Here is a 19,356-nt window from a genome sequence, read left to right on the forward strand (position 1 = left end):
CTCCACAATGAGGACATCTACCATATGCATCTCAGGCGCAGGCAATCATCATCTCATCCAAGTGCACAAAAGGAATACCTCAGAGAAGTGGCTTACAGTGGAAATCATCTTGTAGGGGGGACCTAACAATCAAGCCTACTGAGCCACAGGACTTTACTAGCTCTCTGGAGATGGGCTGGGGGAAGGAGAGCTTTGCAAAAAAGCCAGTGGAAGGCAAGCCTGATAGTTTCCCATCGTCACAAGATATCCCCAACAGAGGAAACAGCAGCATGGTCACCCGCTGACTAGAGGTGGGTGATCAATTAAAGATCACTTCCCAACCCCACTGCCATTTTGCTGGCCTTGTAATGATCCCCTGTTGCTTGACAAAACTGGCAGGTAAAGCAAGATGGGAGTCTCAGTGGATTCCTGGGGGAGGTTTTAGTTACAGGCCAATTCATGGCCCACGGAGGAGCCTGGTGGCAATAGGCATCCTGCAGCTCTGATGCGACTGTTGGAGAGTTCACACACAGTACCTGCACCACACCCCCACCCAGCCTGCCAGGCCCCATAACAAAACTATCTGGCATTCAAGGATACCTCAATATGGAGGCACATTATCTTCCTGCAGCTTCAGTCGTGTCTTTCTCTATCAATGGAGCTGTCAAGGCTGCTGAACTGCTGGCCTCTGGTCCTAGTGGCGGCCTCTTAATTGGCCAATGGTAATATTCTGCCCACTTTTGTGCTGCAAGCTCAGCACGTGATTTTGGTTCCAGTGATGGGACAACTTGGTATTTTGGAAGATTCGGGTCACAGAGTCACAGCAGGATAGAGGAGGGCAGCACAGTAGCATTGTGGATAGCACAATTGCTTCACAGCTGCAGGGTCCCAGGTTCGATTCCCGGCTTGGGTCACTGTCTGTGTGGAGTCTGCACATTCTCCCCGTGTCTGCGTGGGTTTCCTCCGGGTACTCCGGTTTCCTCCCACAGTCCAAAGATGTGCAGGTTAGGTGGATTGGCCATGCTAAATTGCCCTTAGTGTCCAAAATTGCCCTTAGTGTTGGGTGGGGCTACTGTGTTATGGGGATAGGATGGAGGTGTGGACCTTGGTACGGTGTTCTTTCCAAGAGCCGGTGCAGACTCGATGGGCCGAATGGCCTCCTTCTGCACTGTCATTTCTATGATTCAGGCTATCGAGGACCGTGTTAATTTTCTGCAGCACAATTCAGTCAACTCTATTCCCACATTCTGTACCTCATGCCCAGCAACTTTATTTCCCTCAACTCCTCATCCAGTTTCCTTTTGAAATCATTGATCATCTCCGCTTCTATCATCCTCGTCGGCATCAAGTTCCAAGTCATTAAGACTCCCTCTGTGCGAAAAGAGTCTTCCTCACATTCTCCCCTGTATGGTTTACCCAAACCTTCAATCATTATCCCCTAGTCTTTGCACCATCAACAAAGGGAATAGTTTTTTATTTTCTTTGTCTCACTTGTTTAAACCTGCCATAATATCTACTCAAGCAGTGATGGGGGAAGTATCACGGTGCAGCATCTGGAAATAAATGAAAGAATCCCTGTAGACACAGGGGCCATCACGTCTGATCACTGGATGTGAAAGGCTGAGTGTCATGTTGGTGACACATTCTTCACTACATGTTTGACACATTTTATGGTTGTTTCTTGTTTATGCATGGACTGGAGACTATTGACATTGATAAGGGCTGCATTGCCATGGCAGCTCTAAATGAAATTAGAGGCCCCCCGAAGAGAAATTTGTAGATGTGAGTCTTTCGGATGTCTTTATTGTTTGCTTCAGGAGGGTGGGAGACATCACAAGGTGCCTCCGTATGGCTGGTTGGGAATAGCCTGCAAAGCATCATTTTAAACACCCAATTATCAGGGCCCTCCTCGGGCGAAATTCTCCGGAAACGGCGCAATGTCCGCTGACTGGCGCCCAAAACGGCGCAAATCAGACGGGCATCGCACCGCCCCAAAGGTGCGGAATGCTCCGCATCTTTGGGGGCCGAGCCCCAACCTTGAGGGGCTAGGTCGGCGCCAGAGGAATTTCTGCCCCGCCAGGTGGCGGAAAAGGCCTTTGGTGCCCCGCCAGCTGGCGCGGAAGTGACATCTCCGGGCGGCACATGCGTGGGAGCATCAGCGGCCGCTGTCGGCATTCCCGCGCATGCGCAGTGGAGGGAGTCTCTTCTGCCTCCGCCATGGTGGAGACCGTGGCGGAGGCGGAAGGGAAAGAGTGCCCCCACGGCACAGGCCCACCCGCGGATCGGTGGGCCCCGATCGCGGGCCAGGCCACCATGGGGGCACCCCCCCGGGGCTATATCGCCCCGCGCCCCCCCCAGGACCCCGGAGCCCGCCCGCGCCGCCTTGTCCCGCCGGTAATGTAGGTGGTTTAATTTACGCTGGCGGGACAGGCATTTTAGCGGCGGGACGTAGGGAAGAGGTGTTGGCAATTCTGGACAGGCTGAAAATAGATAAGTCCCCGGGGCCTGATGGGATTTATCCTAGGATTCTCTGGGAGGCCAGGGAAGAGATTGCTGGGCCTTTGGCTTTGATTTTTATGTCATCATTGGCTACAGGAATAGTGCCAGAGGACTGGAGGTTAGCAAATGTGGTCCCTTTGTTCAAAAAGGGGAGTAGAGACAACCCAGGCAACTATAGACCGGTGAGCCTCACGTCTGTTGTGGGTAAAGTCTTGGAGGGGATTATAAGAGACAAGATTTATAATCATCTAGATAGGAATAATATGATCAGGGATAGTCAACATGGCTTTGTGAAGGGTAGGTCATGCCTCACAAACCTTATCGAGTTCTTTGAGAAGGTGACTGAACAGGTAGACGAGGGTAGAGCAGTTGATGTGGTGTATATGGATTTCAGTAAAGCGTTTGATAAGGTTCCCCACGGTAGGCTATTGCAGAAAATACTGAGGCTGGGGATTGAGGGTGATTTAGAGATGTGGATCAGAAATTGGCTAGCTGAAAGGAGACAGAGGGTGGTGGTTGATGGGAAATGTTCAGAATGGAGTTCAGTTACAAGTGGCGTACCACAAGGATCTGTTCTGGGGCCGTTGCTGTTTGTCATTTTTATCAATGACCTAGAGGAGGGCGCAGAAGGGTGGGTGAGTAAATTTGCGGACGACACTAAAGTCGGTGGTGTTGTCGACAGTGCGGAAGGATGTAGCAGGTTACAGAGGGACATAGATAAGCTGCAGAGCTGGGCTGAGAGGTGGCAAATGGAGTTTAATGTAGAGAAGTGTGAGGTGATTCACTTTGGAAGGAATAACAGGAATGCGGAATATTTCGCTAATGGTAAAGTTCTTGGAAGTGTGGATGAGCAGAGGGATCTAGATGTCCATGTACACAGATCCCTGAAAGTTGCCACCAGGTTGATAGGGTTGTGAAGAAGGCCTATGGAGTGTTGGCCTTTATTGGTAGAGGGATTGAGTTCCGGAGTCATGAGGTCATGTTGCAGCTGTACAAAACTCTGGTACGGCCGCATTTGGAGTATTGCGTACAGTTCTGGTCACCGCATTATAGGAAGGACGTGGAAGCTTTGGAGCGGTTGCAGAGGAGATTTACCAGGATGTTGCCTGGTATGGAGGGAAAATCTTATGAGGAAAGGCTGATGGACTTGAGGTTGTTTTCGTTGGAGAGAAGAAGGTTAAGAGGAGACTTAATAGAGGCATACAAAATGATCAGGGGGTTAGATAGGGTGGACAGTGAGAGTCTTCTCCCGTGGATGGAAATGGCTAGCACGAGGGGACATAGCTTTAAACTGAGGGGTAATAGATATAGGACAGAGGTCAGAGGTAGGTGAGGCCGTGGAATGCCCTACCTGCAACAGCAGTGAACTCGCCAACATTGAGGGCATTTAAAAGTTTATTGGATAAGCATATGGATGATAATGGCATAGTGTAGGTTAGATGGCTTTTTGTTTTGGTGCAACATCGTGGGCCGAAGGGCCTGTACTGCGCTGTATCGTTCTATGTTCTATGACTTCGGCCCATACGGGCCAGAGAATCGAGCGGGGGGGGCCCGCCAACCGGCGCGGCGCAATTCCCGCCCCCGCCGAATATCTGGTGCCGGAGACTTCGGCAACCGGCGGGGGGGGGGGATTCACGCCAGCCCCCGGCGATTCTCCGACCCGGCGGGGGGGTCGGAGAATTTCGCCCCTCATCTCTGCTGGCAAAGGTGTGGCACTTTTATATTCCTCCTCTGATTCACTGTTGGATTTGTCATCCTCCATGCCTAGCAATCCTCCATGCACTCATCCCTCTGCGTTGCCAGGTTGTGAAGTGCAGAGCAAACCACACGATCAAGGGTACACGACCTGGTGCGTCCTGCAAAGTATCAGCTAATCAGTAAAAAGTCTGACATAACATTATCGCACCATTTTATACATCCAATCAGGAGGGTGAGACACCCATTGGTTGAGTGTAAATTGCTGTCCTTTGATTCATTATCTTTTTGTTTTCATCAACAATGTCAATGGATAAAAAGTAGTAGAATTTCACTGGCAATTTTCCAATAAGCTGCCTGTTGCATGTGGGATCCTATTGGGATTACAGGCTCCAATAAAATTTTCCCAGGTCTTGTACACTTAAGAGCATGAGGGTTTGCATAAGTTGCTGTCAGAATGGTGATATACTCTTTGGACTCTCTCACTGTAATCATTCTAAAATAGTTCCCAGAGATGTTATTATTTCATGTTGCATTCCAGCTGCACACATCACATTTGGGTTATAAATAATCATAATGTGACACTATTAATAGACAAAATATAGATGGAACAGGGTAACCTTTCCAAGTACAACTTAAGAGAACTGGACAGTGAGGTCAGTGCACTGACAAAGGCCACTCATGATTTTCAATATATAGTTGGTGGGCAAACAATCGTTAACTCTGACTAACTGGCACCTGTGCCTGATTCTCTGATCTGCACTCCAAGAAAGACAGAGAAAGAATCCGCACTGGATCAACATTCTCAGAAAACATTTCCATAAAATACTTTTTTTTGCTTGAAATGTTGTCAAGCTTGAGTCTGATAATCTTATGGGTTCTATAAAATACATACCTGTGGCAATACTCGATATATTGCATTCCCACACTGTGTCACCATAAATTCTCTATCAAACATAACGTGAAAAGGAAATGCTTTGCAGAAAGTGTATGGACTAATTCTGGATTCTTGGATATTATTCTCCTCGAACTTATCCAGATCTTCGGCGAAAGCCTCTTCTTCTGAACCTTTTTGCTCAATCAAGAATTGAATATGATCACACTCTTCACTCTTCTCCTGGACCACCTAAAAGTTCAAACAAATGGGGAAAAAATTGCTGGAATAGTTCTTCAGTCACAAATGTTTCTGTAACGCTTCAATCAAAGGAAGCTATCACCATTGTTGAGATTTCCCTGCATGTCACAAAATCTAACACTCAGTATCTCAGTTATATCAACAATCGTGGGTGAGATCTTCAGACTATTCATGCTGGCGGGATCTTCCAGTCCCACCGACGGTGCACCCCCACCTCGGGTTTCCCGGCAGTGTGGAGTGGATTCAAAGGAAATCCCAGTGACAGCAGCGGGACCAGAAGATTCCGCCGTCGTAAAATGGCGAGTTGCCTCCAGCCTCCAACAAACAAGCCAGAGAATCTCACCCCTCGTTTTTGTTTGATGAAGACAGTACTTCAAGCAATATTTATAGAGTGACCCACCGACTTATAATAAAGTAGATATAATTTGTACTAAATGGGAACGCTAAAGGTGATGATTCTGGCACTCACAGGAAAGGAGAAAGAATAGTGAAATTGGCTAGGATAAAAATAGATAAGCCGGAGAAACAAGGGTCAGCAGTGCTCAAAGTAGGAAAGTCCCATGGTTGAGAAGGGATGCATCTAAATTCCTGAGGAAAGTAACAGTGGAAATAATGAAGGCTCTGTTCACAATCTTTCTTGGCTATGGGAGTGAGAAGAGAACTGCAGGGCTACAAATATTATAACACAGTGCAGTGGAAGAGAGTGAGACAAACATGGTAACAAATCAGCCAATGGCAGTAGTAGGGAGGCTTTGGGAGACCAAAGTACATAAAAACTGTAAGTGGCTCTTGGAGAAACACTGGTTAATAAATGACAGCCAAGGGCAGCACGGTGGAGCAGTGGTTAGCATTGCTGCCTCACGGCGCCAAGGTCCCAGGTTCGATCCCGGCTCTGGGTCACTGTCTGTGTAGAGTTTTGCACATTCACCCCGTGTTTGCTTGGGTTTCACCCCCACAACCCAAAGGTGTGCAGGGTAGGTGGATTGGCTAAATTGACCCATAATTGTAAAAAAAATGAATTGGGTAATAAATTAATTTTTTAAATAAATAAATAAATGACAGCCAACACAAATTATTAGAAGTTAATATAATGGTCGACAGACTTTATTGGGTTTTACAAATAAATAAAGAAAGGATTGATCAAGGTTACGCAGTTAATACTTATAATGATTTTCAAAAGATGTTTGATCGGATGCATATAATAGAAACAATTAGCAAAACTGTAGTCCATGGTATTAATTGCTAAGGGAAGCATGGATACAAAATTGGCATCAAGACACCAAGCACAGAATAGTGATGAACAGTATTTTTCAGATAGGGTGGAAGTATACAGTGATGTTCCTCAGGGCCACTGTTCTTTTTGATATCTGTTAATGACCCAGGTCTAGTGTATAAGGGGCCTAAGTTCACAGATGACACACAGCTTGAAAATAAAGTGAACACTCAGGATGATAGAAACATACATACTTCAGGAGTACATAGACAGATGAGCATATGGGACCCTTGGCTTTGTAAACAGAGGCACAGAGTCCAAAAGCAAGGAGGGTACGGTAAATCTTTATATATAATATAGCGTATTGGGCAAAATCCAATGGTTATGGTGGCAGGCCTGTTCACTAGCTGGAGACAGGGGGTAACCCCGCAGTAGACACTTCTGGGAGGCACGCAGGGATAAAATCGCAATTTAGTGCTAGCTGCTATCAAGGTTCTTGGCTCTCCAGAGGAGATTTCCCGCAGGAATTTCTCCTGAAGGGTAGGTGTTCCACCTCTGAGATCTCCAATCAGACGCTGGCAACTCTCAGTAGTGGCAGCATCACAAGAAGTGATGGCCACTACTGGTACTGTAGGAGTTCCGAGAAAGGTAATCACTAGAGTCCTGGTAGTAGAAGTTGTGGGTTTGGAAGATGCTGCAGAAGATGCTCTTTACGATATGCTGCAGTATATTTTGTAGGAAGCGCACGCTGATGTCAAAGTATGCTGGTGGCGAAGGGGATGAACATTTGAGGTGGTGAATGGGGGTGTCAATCAAGAGAACTGCTTTGTCCTGGATAGTGTTGAGCTGCTTAAGTGTTGTTGGAGCTGCACTCATCCAGGCCAGTGAAGAGTATTCCATCATACACATGAGTGTTAGGAGGTGAATTATTCATTACAGAATACCTGCTCATGTATATTTATGTAGCTGATCGAGCCTGCAGCTTTAATAGCTGAGGAAGGTAGGGGATAACCTCTTTAAGGGGATGGGGGCCTGTGGCCATCAGCCCCCCTCCCTCCACCCCACCACAACCCCTCCATGTAGCACCCACCAATGTTATGCCTCCCTCTCTGGCAACCTGCCTTCAAGTCCACGGGACATCAGCCGGAATTATCCCGCCGTTTGCTGGTGGTGGGATTCTCTGGTCGGGCCGGCAGCACCCCTCCACCCCGCCGGTTACCCATTGACACTGTTTGGAGCAGAGAATCCCGCCGCTAGCAAACGGCGCGCCACCTCCCGCTGCCAAGAAACACACAGCTGCGAGGCCAGAAAGTCCCATCATCTTTCTCCTCAGGACTGTGTATAGTTCCAGAAATAACCTCTACTTGCGTCAGGAATCACAGAATCGGAGTAATAGAAAGAAGAGGAAATCTTTAACGTATTAAGTCTGCACCCGGTTTTTGAAATTTTGTCCCGTTTCATTATATAAAACGCTGGAACATATTCACTGAAATTTTCCGGCTATTCCCGCCAGCAGGGTCTACTGGTCCAACTGAGGTTGGCTAACGAACCCCTCTTGCCCCATATCCCTCCATTTCTTTCTGCTTTTGAGTATTTATTCAAATTCCTTGTTGAAAACTTCCATTGAATCCATACCCACCAGCCTATCAGGCAGTGAAACCAATTTCTCTCAAGCTGCCTCTGTTTTTTGCCAGTCACTTTAAACTGTTGACTTTGTTGACTTTTCAGCCACTGAAAACAGTTTCCCTTTATTTACTCCATCTAAACTGGTCAGCTCTATCAAATCTCCTCTTAACCGTCTCTGCTCCAAGGAGAGCAACTTCAGCTTTTCCAATCAATCCATAATAACAATAATCCCTCATTCTTCGAACCATTCTAATAAATTGCCTATGTTCCTTCTACAAAGCCCTCACATCCTTCCGAAAGTGCCGTGCCTGGAATTGGATAGAACACTCCAACTCCTGCAGAACTACTGTTATCATAGAATCATAGAATTTACAGTGCAGAAGGAGGCCATTCGGCCCATCGAGTCTGCACCTGCTCTTGGAAAGAGCTCCCTACCCAAGGTCAACACCTCCACCCTATCCCAATAACCCAGCAACCCCACCCGACACTAAGGGCAATTTTGGACACTAAGGGTAATTTATCATGGCCAATCCACCTAACCTGCATATCTTTGGACTGTGGGAGGAAACCGGAGCACCCGGAGGAAACCCACGCAGACACGGGGAGGATGTGCAGACTCCGCACAGACAGTGACCCAAGCCGGAATCGAACCTGGGACCCTGGAGCTGTGAAGCAATTGTGCTATCCACAATGCTACCGTGCTGCCCACATATTATATATGCCCACATGTTATATATAGTTTTGGCATAACCTCCAGCTTTATCAAGCCCTATATGTTCTGCCACTCTCAAGAATGTGTGCACCTATGTAGTCATTTTCTTGCATCCTCTTTAAAATTGTTTAATTTAATGTGGATTGTCCCTCCTCATACTTCCTATCTCATTATTTTCTGCACTGAATTTCAGCTGCCATGTGTCTGCCCATTCCACCAGTCCAACTATGTCTTATTAAAATCTATTACTTTCTCACTGCATTTCAGCTGCAAATTTCAAAACTGTGCTTATAATCCCAAGTCCAAATCATTAATGGGCGGGATTCTCCCCTACCCGGCGGGGCGGGGGGTCCCGGCGCCTAGGAATGGCGTGAACCACTCCGGAGTCGGGCTGCCCCAAAAGGTGCGGCATCCTCCGCACCTTCAGGGGCTAGGCCGGCGCCGGAGTGGTTTGCGCCGCACCAGCTGGCGGGGAAGGGGCTTGGCGCCGTGCCAACTGCCGCCAAAGGGCCTCCGCCGGCTGGCGCGAGTTGGCGCATGCGCGGAACGCCAGCACACCCCAGCAAATGCGCAGGGGGGTTCATCTCCCCGTTGGCCATCGCGGAGGACCACAGCGGCCGACATGGAAGAATAGAGTGCCCCCACGGCACAGACCCGCCCACGAATCGGTGGGCCCCGGTTGCGGGCCAGGCCGCCGTGGGGGCACCTCCCGGGGCCAGATTCCCCCGTGTCCCCCCGGGGACCCTGGAGGCTGCCCGCGCCACCAGGTCCCGCCGGTAAGGACCTACTCTAAATTACGCCAGCCGGACCAGCAAAAAACGGGCGGCCAATTGGCCCATCGCGGGCCGGAGAATCGCCGGGGGGGGGGGGGGGCGCTGCCAGCGGCTGCCACCCAGCGCAACGCGATTCCCGCCCCCGCCAAATCCATAGCGGCGGAGAATTCAGCAACCGGCGGGGTGGGATTCACGCCGCCCCCGGTGATTCTCCGACCCGGTGGGGAGTCGGAGAATCCCGCCCAATATGTTTCAGAACAGAGGATGTTCTCATATTGACCTTTGTGGCGTTCCATTGTATATCACCCTCACATCCAAAACAAAAGCATATTGCTACAGGCCTCTGATAACCAAACTTTCTTAAACACCTTTTGAAATCCATACATTCACATCAACTGTACTGTCCTTATCGACCCTCTCTGTTACCTCAACAAAAAACTTTTTTTTCCCGCATGTGCAGAACAGCCATAGATTAGAGTCCATGTCGCACCACCTGCGAGTACCCTGTAAAACCCGGGGAAGCTAATAATCCTACTAGCAAATCAATAACCATCTCCAATGCGAGAATCAAACCACCGCCCCCAGGACATTCAATGGCATTACCATCACTGAATCCTCCACTACCAACATCCTGGGGTTTACCATTGACCAGAAACTGAACTGGTCTAGCCATATAAATACTATGGCTACAAGAATAGGTCAGAGGCTAGGAATCCGGCAGCTAGTAACTCATCTCCTGACTTCCCAAAGCCTGACTATCACCTACACGGCACAAGCCAGGAGTGAAATGGAATACTCCTCAATTGCCTCCGAGTGCGGCTCCAACAACACTCCAGAAACTCAACACCATTCAAGACAAAGCAGCCCGTTTGATTGGCATCCCTTCCACTAACACTTACTCCCTCCATCACCAATACACAGCAGCAGCAGTGTGTACCATCTACAAGATGCACAACAGGAACTCACCAAGTCTCCATAGGCAGCAGCTTCCAAAACTCGACCGCTACCATCGAGAAAGCCAAGTGCAGCAGAACGCCACCACCTGGAAGTAACTCATCATCCGTCTCTTTCTAAACTACAAGAACCACGAATAAGACCATAAGACATAGGAGCAGAATTAGGCCACTCGACCCATCATGTCTACTCCGCCGTTCAATCATGGCTGATATTTTTCTCATCCCCATTCTCCTGCCTTCTCAGAATGACTGACCGTACAAGGCAGACTATTACTGGCTGCAAATCAGAGAATTTAATCAGCAAGCATGCAGTGAGGAAAGTACACTAAAGAACCAACATTTGAAGCAAAGAATTTTAGCTTTTGACCTTCATCCTTATTATTTTATCCCTTTCTAACCCTCTGTATTCATGTTTAATGTGTGTGGGTAGAGAGTGGGGCAGTTAAAGTGGGTCGTAGGTATTAGCTTGTTGTAAGTACTGCATAGTTCATGATAGTTCTTGGTATAAATAAACAGTAATTGTAACTTACAAACCTGGTGACTGTAATTATTGGGCAGCCAAGGGCCAAAGATTTCGGGAATTTTTTGAAGAATTCTTGGTTAACTCACTTGTGTTGTGACTCCAGGGGCTGGAATTGACCGCTCACTTGCCCAGAGTGGCGTAACATTGTTTCCCTCCAAACTCATATCCAATTATGGTCAGCAATGGGACTCCCGATGCTGCTGACCCAATTACTGGACGGCAGATTGAGAACTCAGCACCTCCACCAAGAGAGAACTGACTTCAGAGGTAGGTAGGAGAAGGTAAAATGCCTGAAAATGGAGATGTGGAAATAATTTTGCAGGGTCATGGTGATGAGCCCCTCCAATTGGTGCATGAGCTGGCTTCAATAACATCCCTGGACTGCTGCAGGAACACAGCGGGGCTGCTCTGCCACCAGAAATGTGCCAGCAAATGCTCTAAATGGCATTCCTCCGTGTCCTGGAAAACCTCACTGGCTGTAGAAAGGTATTGCAGACCCGTCACAATGCTACCTCCTGCCATCCCTTTGGAGCTGGGAACATTGTGAACAGCATTCAGAAGGTTGATAATTTATTATTCATTGTAAACAATGATCTTATGATGCTTCATATTGTTTATTTGCAAGAAAAGAAGGCACCATAGAAATAGGATTTTACTTTTTTTTATTCTTAAATAATCTAACAAGAACTATGATAGCGTCCAATCTGAACAAAACATGTCTGGGATCCATAAAAATAACTGGAGTACTGAAATGTAAAACATTCAATAAACAATGATCCATCTAATTTCATTGTTTATTTACAACACAGTTGCCCTTTTGACTCCTTCAGTGCCAAGTAATTCCTAATCGACAAACTCACTGTTCTAGAGAAATGTTCTAACTATAAAGGTTAAAAAAGCATTTATAAGAGAAACAGTGGGCTGTATTTTAACTTTCTACCCTTTTGCAGCAGAAGAGGCTCCCAGTGAGTCAGGAATTTGTAGCTAGTTCATTTTTAACCCAACCACTACATTTCCATGTGACTGTTGATGACAGAATTGTTGTGGCACAGGAGGCCATTTGGCCCATCACATCTGCATCAGCATGAGCCAGTGCCCTAACGTTTGCCTTTTCCATGTACACCTGCACATTGTTTCTGTTTAAATCATCACCCAATGTCCAATGCCGTGATTGAAACTGCCTCCACCAGACTTCCAGGCAGTGCGTTCCAGGCCCGAACCACTATTGAGAAAAAGTTTCTCCTCGTATCGCATTTGCTTCTTTTGCAAATGACCTTAAATCTATGCCATTTTGTTTGTTGATCCTTTTATGAGCGGGCATGGTTTCTCCCTATTAACTCTGCTCTGCCCCTCTCGTGATTTTGAACATCTCCATTAAATCTCCTCGCAGCTTTTTTCTCTCCAAGGAGAACAGTCCCGTCTTTCCAATGTATCCTCGTAACCAACGTTTCTCATCCCTGGAATCATTCTTGTAAACCTCTTCTACACTCTCTCTCCAACAATTCACATCCTTCCTATAGTGTGACACCCAGAACTGTACACAATATTCCAGCTCATGTCTAACTAATGTCTTCTTTACGATCAACATAACCTCCTTGCTCTTGCACGCAATGTCCCGATTAATAAAGCTCAGAATACTATATGATTTATTAACTGCTCTCCACCTGTTCTGCCACCTTCAATGATCTATGCACATCACACAAAGGTCCCTCTGCTCCTCCACCCCTTTAAGGATTTTACCCCTTATTTTATATTGTCCCTCCAAGTTCTTCCAACCAAGATGCATCATCTCACCCTTCTGTGAAAATGTTCCACAATTGACACATAAGCCATTTCTTTCTCTTCTTGGAGAAGACGGTACAGAATACCAGAGAGGGATAGAGAGAGAGGCTGAGAATAGGAGCTGGCCCTGACAGCTGAGGAGGAAGCGATTGGGATTTAGGCTGTCAAGCGCACATCACAAATTAGCCAGAGAGACGGTGGAGATAATACAACAGTGAGCCATAGGGATCTGTTTTGGGGCTTCAATTATTCATTATATACTTGGATAAGGCATAGAAAGTCATGTATATAAATTTGCTGATGATTCAAAGTTAGGCAGCATTGTAATCCACAAGACGATAAGACATAGGAGCAGAATTAGGCCACTCTGCCCATTGAGTCTGCTGCGTCATTCAATCATGGCTGATATTTTTCTCATCCCCATTCTCCTGCCTTCTCCCCATAACTCCTGATCCCCTCAGTGATCAAAAACCTATCTATCTCTGTCTTAAAGATACTCAGTGATTTGGCCTCCACAGCCTTCTGTGGCAAAGAGTTCCACAGATTCACCGCCCTCTGGCTGAAGAAATTCCTCCTCATCTCTGTTTTAAAGGATTGGCCCTTTTCTCTGAGATTGTGTCCTCTGCTTCTAGTTTTTCCCACAAGTGGAAACATCCTCTTCACGTCCACTCTATCCAGGCCACGCAGTATCCAGTAAGTTCCAATAAGATCCCCCCTCATCCTTCTAAACTCCAATGAGTCCTTAACCGTTCCTCATACGACAAGCTGTTCATTCCAGGGATCATTCGTGTGAACCTCCTCTGGACCCTTTCCAAGGCTAGCACATCCTTCCTTAGATACGGGGCCCAAAACTGCTCACAGTACTCCAAATGGGGTCTGACCAGAGCCTTATATAGCCTCAGAAGGACATGCCCCTCGACATGAATGCTAACATTGCATTTGCCTTCCTAACTGCCAACTGAACCTGCACGTTAACCTTAAGAGAATCATGAACAAGGGGCGGGATTCTCCGACCCTCCCGCCGGGTCGGAGAATCACCGGGGTGCGGCGTGAATCGCGCCCCCGCTGGCTGCCGAATTCTCCGGCGCCGGGGATTTGGCAAGGCCGGGAATCGAGCGGCGCCGGTCGGCGGCTGTTGGCAGCGCCCCCCCCCCCCGGCGATTCTCCGGCCCGCAATGGGACGAGTGGCGGCCCGTTTTTTGCCGGTACCGCCGGCGTAAATTAGAGTAGGTCCTTACTGGCGGGACCTGGCGGCGCGGGCAGCCTCCGGGGTCCTCAGGTGGGCCGGACCCCGGGGGGGGGGGGGGTGCCCCCACGGTGGCCTGGCCCGCGATCGGGGCCCACCAATCCACGGGCGGGCCTGTGCCGTGGGGGCACTCTATTGTTCCGCGTCGGCCGCTGTAGTCCTCCGCGATGGCCGACACGTAGATGAACCCCCCCTGCGCATGCGCCGGGATGACGCCAGCACACGCTGGCGCTGGTTGGCGTGGGGCCAAGCCCCTTCCCTGCCGGCCGGCGTGGCGCAAACCACTCCGGGGCTGGCCTCGCACCTGAAGGTGCTGAGGATTCCGCACCTTTTGGGGCGGCCCGACGCCGGAGTAGTTCTCGCCACTCCTCGGCGCCGGGAAACCCCGCCCCGCCGGGTAGGGGAGAATCCCGTCCAAGGACTCCCAAATCCCTTTGTGCTTCTGATTTCTGAAACACCTTCCCATTTAGAAAATAGTGTATGCCTCCATTTCTCCTTCCAAAGTGCATAACCTCACACTTTTCCACATTGTATTCCATCTGCTACTTCTTTGCCCACTCTCCTAGCCTGTCCAAGTCCTTCTGCAGCCCACCTGCTTCCTCAATACTACCTGCCCCTCTCCAGATCTTTGTCTCATCTGCAAACTTAGCAACAGTGCCTTCAGTTCCTTCCTCCAGATCATTAATGTATATTGTAAACAGTTGGGGTCCCAGCACCGACCCCCGAGGTACACCACTAGTCACCGGCTACCATCCTGAAAAAGACCCCTTTATCCCCACTCTCTGCCTTCTGGCAGTCAGCCAATCCTATATCCATGCCAGGATCTTACCCTTAACACCATGGGCTCTGAACTTATTTAACAGTCTCCTATGCGGCACCTTGTCAAAGGTCTTCTGGAAATCTAAATAAATCGCATCCACTGGTTCTCCTCTGTCTAACTTCCTCAAAGAACTCTAACAGATTTGTCAGACATGACCTCCCCTTGACGAAGCCGTGCTGACTCAGCCCTATTTTATCATGCACTTCCAAGTACTCAGTGATCTCACCTTTAATAATGAACTCTAAAATCTTACCAATGACACCGGCCTATAATTTCCTGTCTTATGCCTCCCTCCCTTCTTAAACAGTGGTGTTACATTAGCCACTTTTCAATCCTCTCGGACCCTTCCTGTCTCCAGTGATTTCTGAAAGATCATCACCTCCACAATCTCCTCAGCTATCTCTTTTAGAACCCTGGGGTGTAGTCCATCTGGTCCAGGTGATTTATCCACCTTCAGACTTTTCAGTTTCCCCAGAACAAACCTCTGCCCCCTGGTTCTCCTGGAGCTCTGGCATCCCACTGTTGTCTTCCACCGTGAATACTGATGCAAAGTAACTATTCAGTTCATCTGCCACTTCTTTGTTTCCGACTATTACTTGTCCAGCCACATTTTCCAGTGGTCCAATGTCTATTTTTGCCTCTCTCTTACCTTTTATATATTGCAAAAAACTCTTCCTATCTTCCTTTATATTACTAGCTAGCTTGCACTCATACTTCGTCTTCTCCCCCCTTATTGCTTTTTTAGTTGTCTTCTGCTCGCTTTTAAAGGCTTCCCAATCCTCTGGCTTCCCACTAATACTCGCCACTTTGTATGCTTTTTCTTTAGCTTTTATTCAGTCTAGATAATAGCACAAAATTGTAAGGAGTATTAATTGACTAGGTGAATGGGCAAAATTGTGGCAGATGGAAATCAATGTAAGCAAGGTTATCCATTTTGGACCAAAAAAAGGATAGAGCAGGGTACTTTCTAAATGTGAAGAGGTTAGGTACAGTGGATGTCCAAAGAGATTTGGGGGTTCAGGTGCATAGATCTTTGAAGTGCAGAAAATAATCAAAAAGGCTAATGGAATGCTGGCCTTTATATCTAGAGGATTGGAGTATAAAGCCACAGATGTTATGCTGCAGTTATACCTGGACTACAGGCGTTAAGTATTAATGAAAGATTAGGCCTGTATTCGCTGGAGTTTACGGGTTGGAGGGGTGATCTGATTGAATTCTTCAAGGTATTAACAGGAAAAGACAGGGTTGATAAAGATAAACTATTTCCACTGGTTGGAGATTCTAAAACTAGGGAGTATAATCTAAAAATTAGGACCAGACCGTTTCAGAGAGATGTTAGGAACACTTCTCCACTCAAAGGGTGGTAGAGGTTTGGAACTCTCTCCCACAAACAGCAGTTGAAGCTCCAACAGTTGTGGCACGGTAGCACAGTGGTTAGCACTGAGGATTCACAGCACTAGGGACCCAGGTTCGATTCCCAGATTGGGTCACTGTCTGCATGTTTTCCCCGTGTCTGCGTGGGTTTCCTCCGGGTGCTCCGCTTTCCTCGCACAACTTCTGATAGATGTGTTTGTTAGGTGAATTGGACATTCTGAATTCTCCCTCAGTGTACCCAAACAGGCAACCGAATGTGGCGTCTAGGGAATTTTCACAGTGACTTCATTAACTGTAAGCCTACTTGTGACACTAATGAAGATTATTATATTATAATTTTAAATCTGAAATAGATAGATATTTGTTAAGCAAAGATATTAAGAGATATGGGCCAAATGCAGGTATATGGAGTTGGGCCACAGATCAGTCATGAACTCACTGAATGTCGGGACAGGCTCAAAGGGTTGCATGGTCTATTATTGTTCCTATGTACCTATGACCTCATCAGAAAGCTTTTGGCAAAATCCCGCATAAGAGATTCGTGTGTAAAATTAAAACGCATGGGATTAGGGGTAGTGTATTGAGATGGATAGAAAACTGGTTGCCAGTTGAAAACTGAGTAGGGGCGCGATCTTCCCAAAAGGGCACAAAGACCCCGAGCGAGCACGTTTAACCGTGCGTTTCCTGGCACTTGCAGTGGATGGCATGCATTTTCGGCACCGCCTCCTGCACCTGCACCCAGTTGGACTCCTCCAACAACACCTACAGGTGCTGGATGGTTGCTGGCAGCCCCTCATGTAGTCCTTGGCTTTGTGTCTGCATCTCATTATCGATGGGGCCACCCTTTACAGAACTCTGAGACCTGTCTTGTTGGCAACTAGTCCCTGGGGTCGGGTCACCATCTGACTATCCACCCCCTCAGGGGTTCCTAGCTCCACCTGATGTACCGCAGCACGTATGTGGTGCACACCAGATAGTGCCCTTAGAGCCTCTTCACCAGCTTGCCCAACCGAGGCAAGTGTCTCTGGGATGATGGAGGGTGTTAGTGACAGCTGTGATGGAAAGTCAGTGTTGTCCCCAGACTGGTGCTCCGGGGTGTCTTAGGCTGGCGTTTGGGGGCACGCATCACAGACCATTGCCTCGTCGTCGCTGGAATCTGCTTGGGGTTGGGGCCGGGGACACAAGAAGAGCTTGCTTTGTCGCCAGGTGATCCCACAAGACTCATGACATGACACATGATTGGATCATGGGTTGGGGCGGTGGGGGGGAGGGATGTAATTAACTGTAAAGGTTCTCCAGAACTTATGAAAATATGGTTCAATTGAATGTATAAATTTGGGTATTGATAAATATTCTAGTGAAAGGAAAGTATAGATCAGATAAATGAGGTGACAGATTTCTCTTTGAAATAGTTGTCTTTGCCTTTGAAGTTTTAATAGAACTGAATTTGATAGTATTGCCATCATCTGAGATTTTGGGAGCCCCCTTTGAGTTTTGATTTTTTGAGAAGATTCTGGTAGAATTATTGAATGATGCACTCTTTTAAAGACAGTGGAATCCAAGATGATCGGTCCCCACAGACCTGATTAACCTTCCACAAAATGCAAAACAACAATGTGTGGGCAAGGGCAGAGAGATGCCACCAAGTATGATAAAAGAACGTTGCCCGAATAAAATAGTCTGGTCAAAAAAAAAAACGAGACTAGATCTAACACACAGGAAAATTTGTGAATATGATTTACAAAATGTGAGTTTCCAACAGCGGAGTAAAGAAGGATCGATTCCGGCTTGGGTCACTGTCTGTGCGGAGTCTGCACATCCTCCCCGTGTGTGCGTGGGTTTCCTCCGGGTGCTCCGGTTTCCTCCCACAGTCCAAAGATGTGCAGGTTAGGTGGATTGGCCATGATAAATTGCCCTGAGTGTCCAAAATTGCCCTTAGTGTTGGTGGGGTTACTGGGTTATGGGGATAGGGTGGAGGTGTTGACCTTGGGTAGGGTGCTCTTTCCAAGAGCCGGTGCAGACTCGATGGGCCGAATGGCCTCCTTCTGCACTGTAAATTCTATAAAATCTATGATGAATTGGAACACCAACGTGAGAATGCAGAAGAGATTTGTAATTTGTGAATGAACTAACATACGAGGCTACGTGGTGCAGCCGCATTGAAGAATGTGACTTGCTCAGCTACTTGGCAAACAGCTTAACATGAAGTGGTTAATATGGCCTGAAGAGTAAGAAAACATTGATCAAGGCACTGACACATACTCCATCGAGAAACTGACTTTAAGAGTCAAAGTAAAGTAAAGATAAAATAAATTTTGGATTGGGACAAAAGAAGGCTAGGGAGAAGTAATACTTAATAAGAACTAACTACAAGGTGGATAAGGCGAAGGGAGAGCTTCAGTCTTTTCCGTCTATGCAATTCGTATCATCATAGAATTTACCTTATCATAGAATTTACAGTGCAGAAGGAGGCCATTCGGCACATTGAGTCTGCACCAGCTCTTGGAAAGAGCACCCTATTTAACCCCGCACCTCCACCCCACCCCCGTAACCCTGCAACCCCATCTAACTTAAGGGCAATTTAGCATGGCCAATCCACCTAACCTGCATATCTTTGGACTGTGGGAGGAAACCGGAGCACCCGGAGGAAACCCACGCAGACACAGGGAGAACGTGCAGACTCCACACAGACAGTGACCCAAACGGGAATCGAACCTGGGACCCTGGTGCTGTGAAGCCATAGTGCTAACCACTATGCTACCGTGCTGCCCAAATTATACTTCAATCATGTGTCATCACTGCTTTCTTTTGGAATTGCACTGCTTCAATTATATCTAAACATTTTTTGTGAGAAGAGGGCTTAACAGAAAAGGAAGTCGGCTACCTTGGACTAGGCCAAGGGCCAAAAGGGGGAAATGTAAGAGAGAATTAATAGATGTAGTAAAAGGTGGGATAGATCTAACATGCCTGCTTTAGAGTAAATTCACATGCTAGTCAAATGCTATATATGAAGGTCTTAATAT

At 47.6% G+C, this 19,356-nt stretch overlaps 1 protein-coding gene across 2 annotated transcripts in view; it reads right to left on the minus strand.

Moving 5' to 3' along the window:
* The window catches only part of gucy1b1 (guanylate cyclase 1 soluble subunit beta 1), a 182,260-nt gene that overhangs the window by 87,329 nt on the left and 75,575 nt on the right, over window positions 1–19,356 (minus strand). For both annotated transcript variants that reach the window (XM_072495799.1, XM_072495800.1), the window contains exon 6: window positions 5,069–5,299. In XM_072495799.1, the coding sequence (XP_072351900.1) occupies window positions 5,069–5,299 (231 nt within the window). The remainder of the gene's footprint in view (window positions 1–5,068; window positions 5,300–19,356) is intronic.

The sequence above is a fragment of the Scyliorhinus torazame genome, chromosome 3, assembly GCF_047496885.1.
Source record: "Scyliorhinus torazame isolate Kashiwa2021f chromosome 3, sScyTor2.1, whole genome shotgun sequence".
Taxonomy (NCBI): domain Eukaryota; kingdom Metazoa; phylum Chordata; class Chondrichthyes; order Carcharhiniformes; family Scyliorhinidae; genus Scyliorhinus; species Scyliorhinus torazame.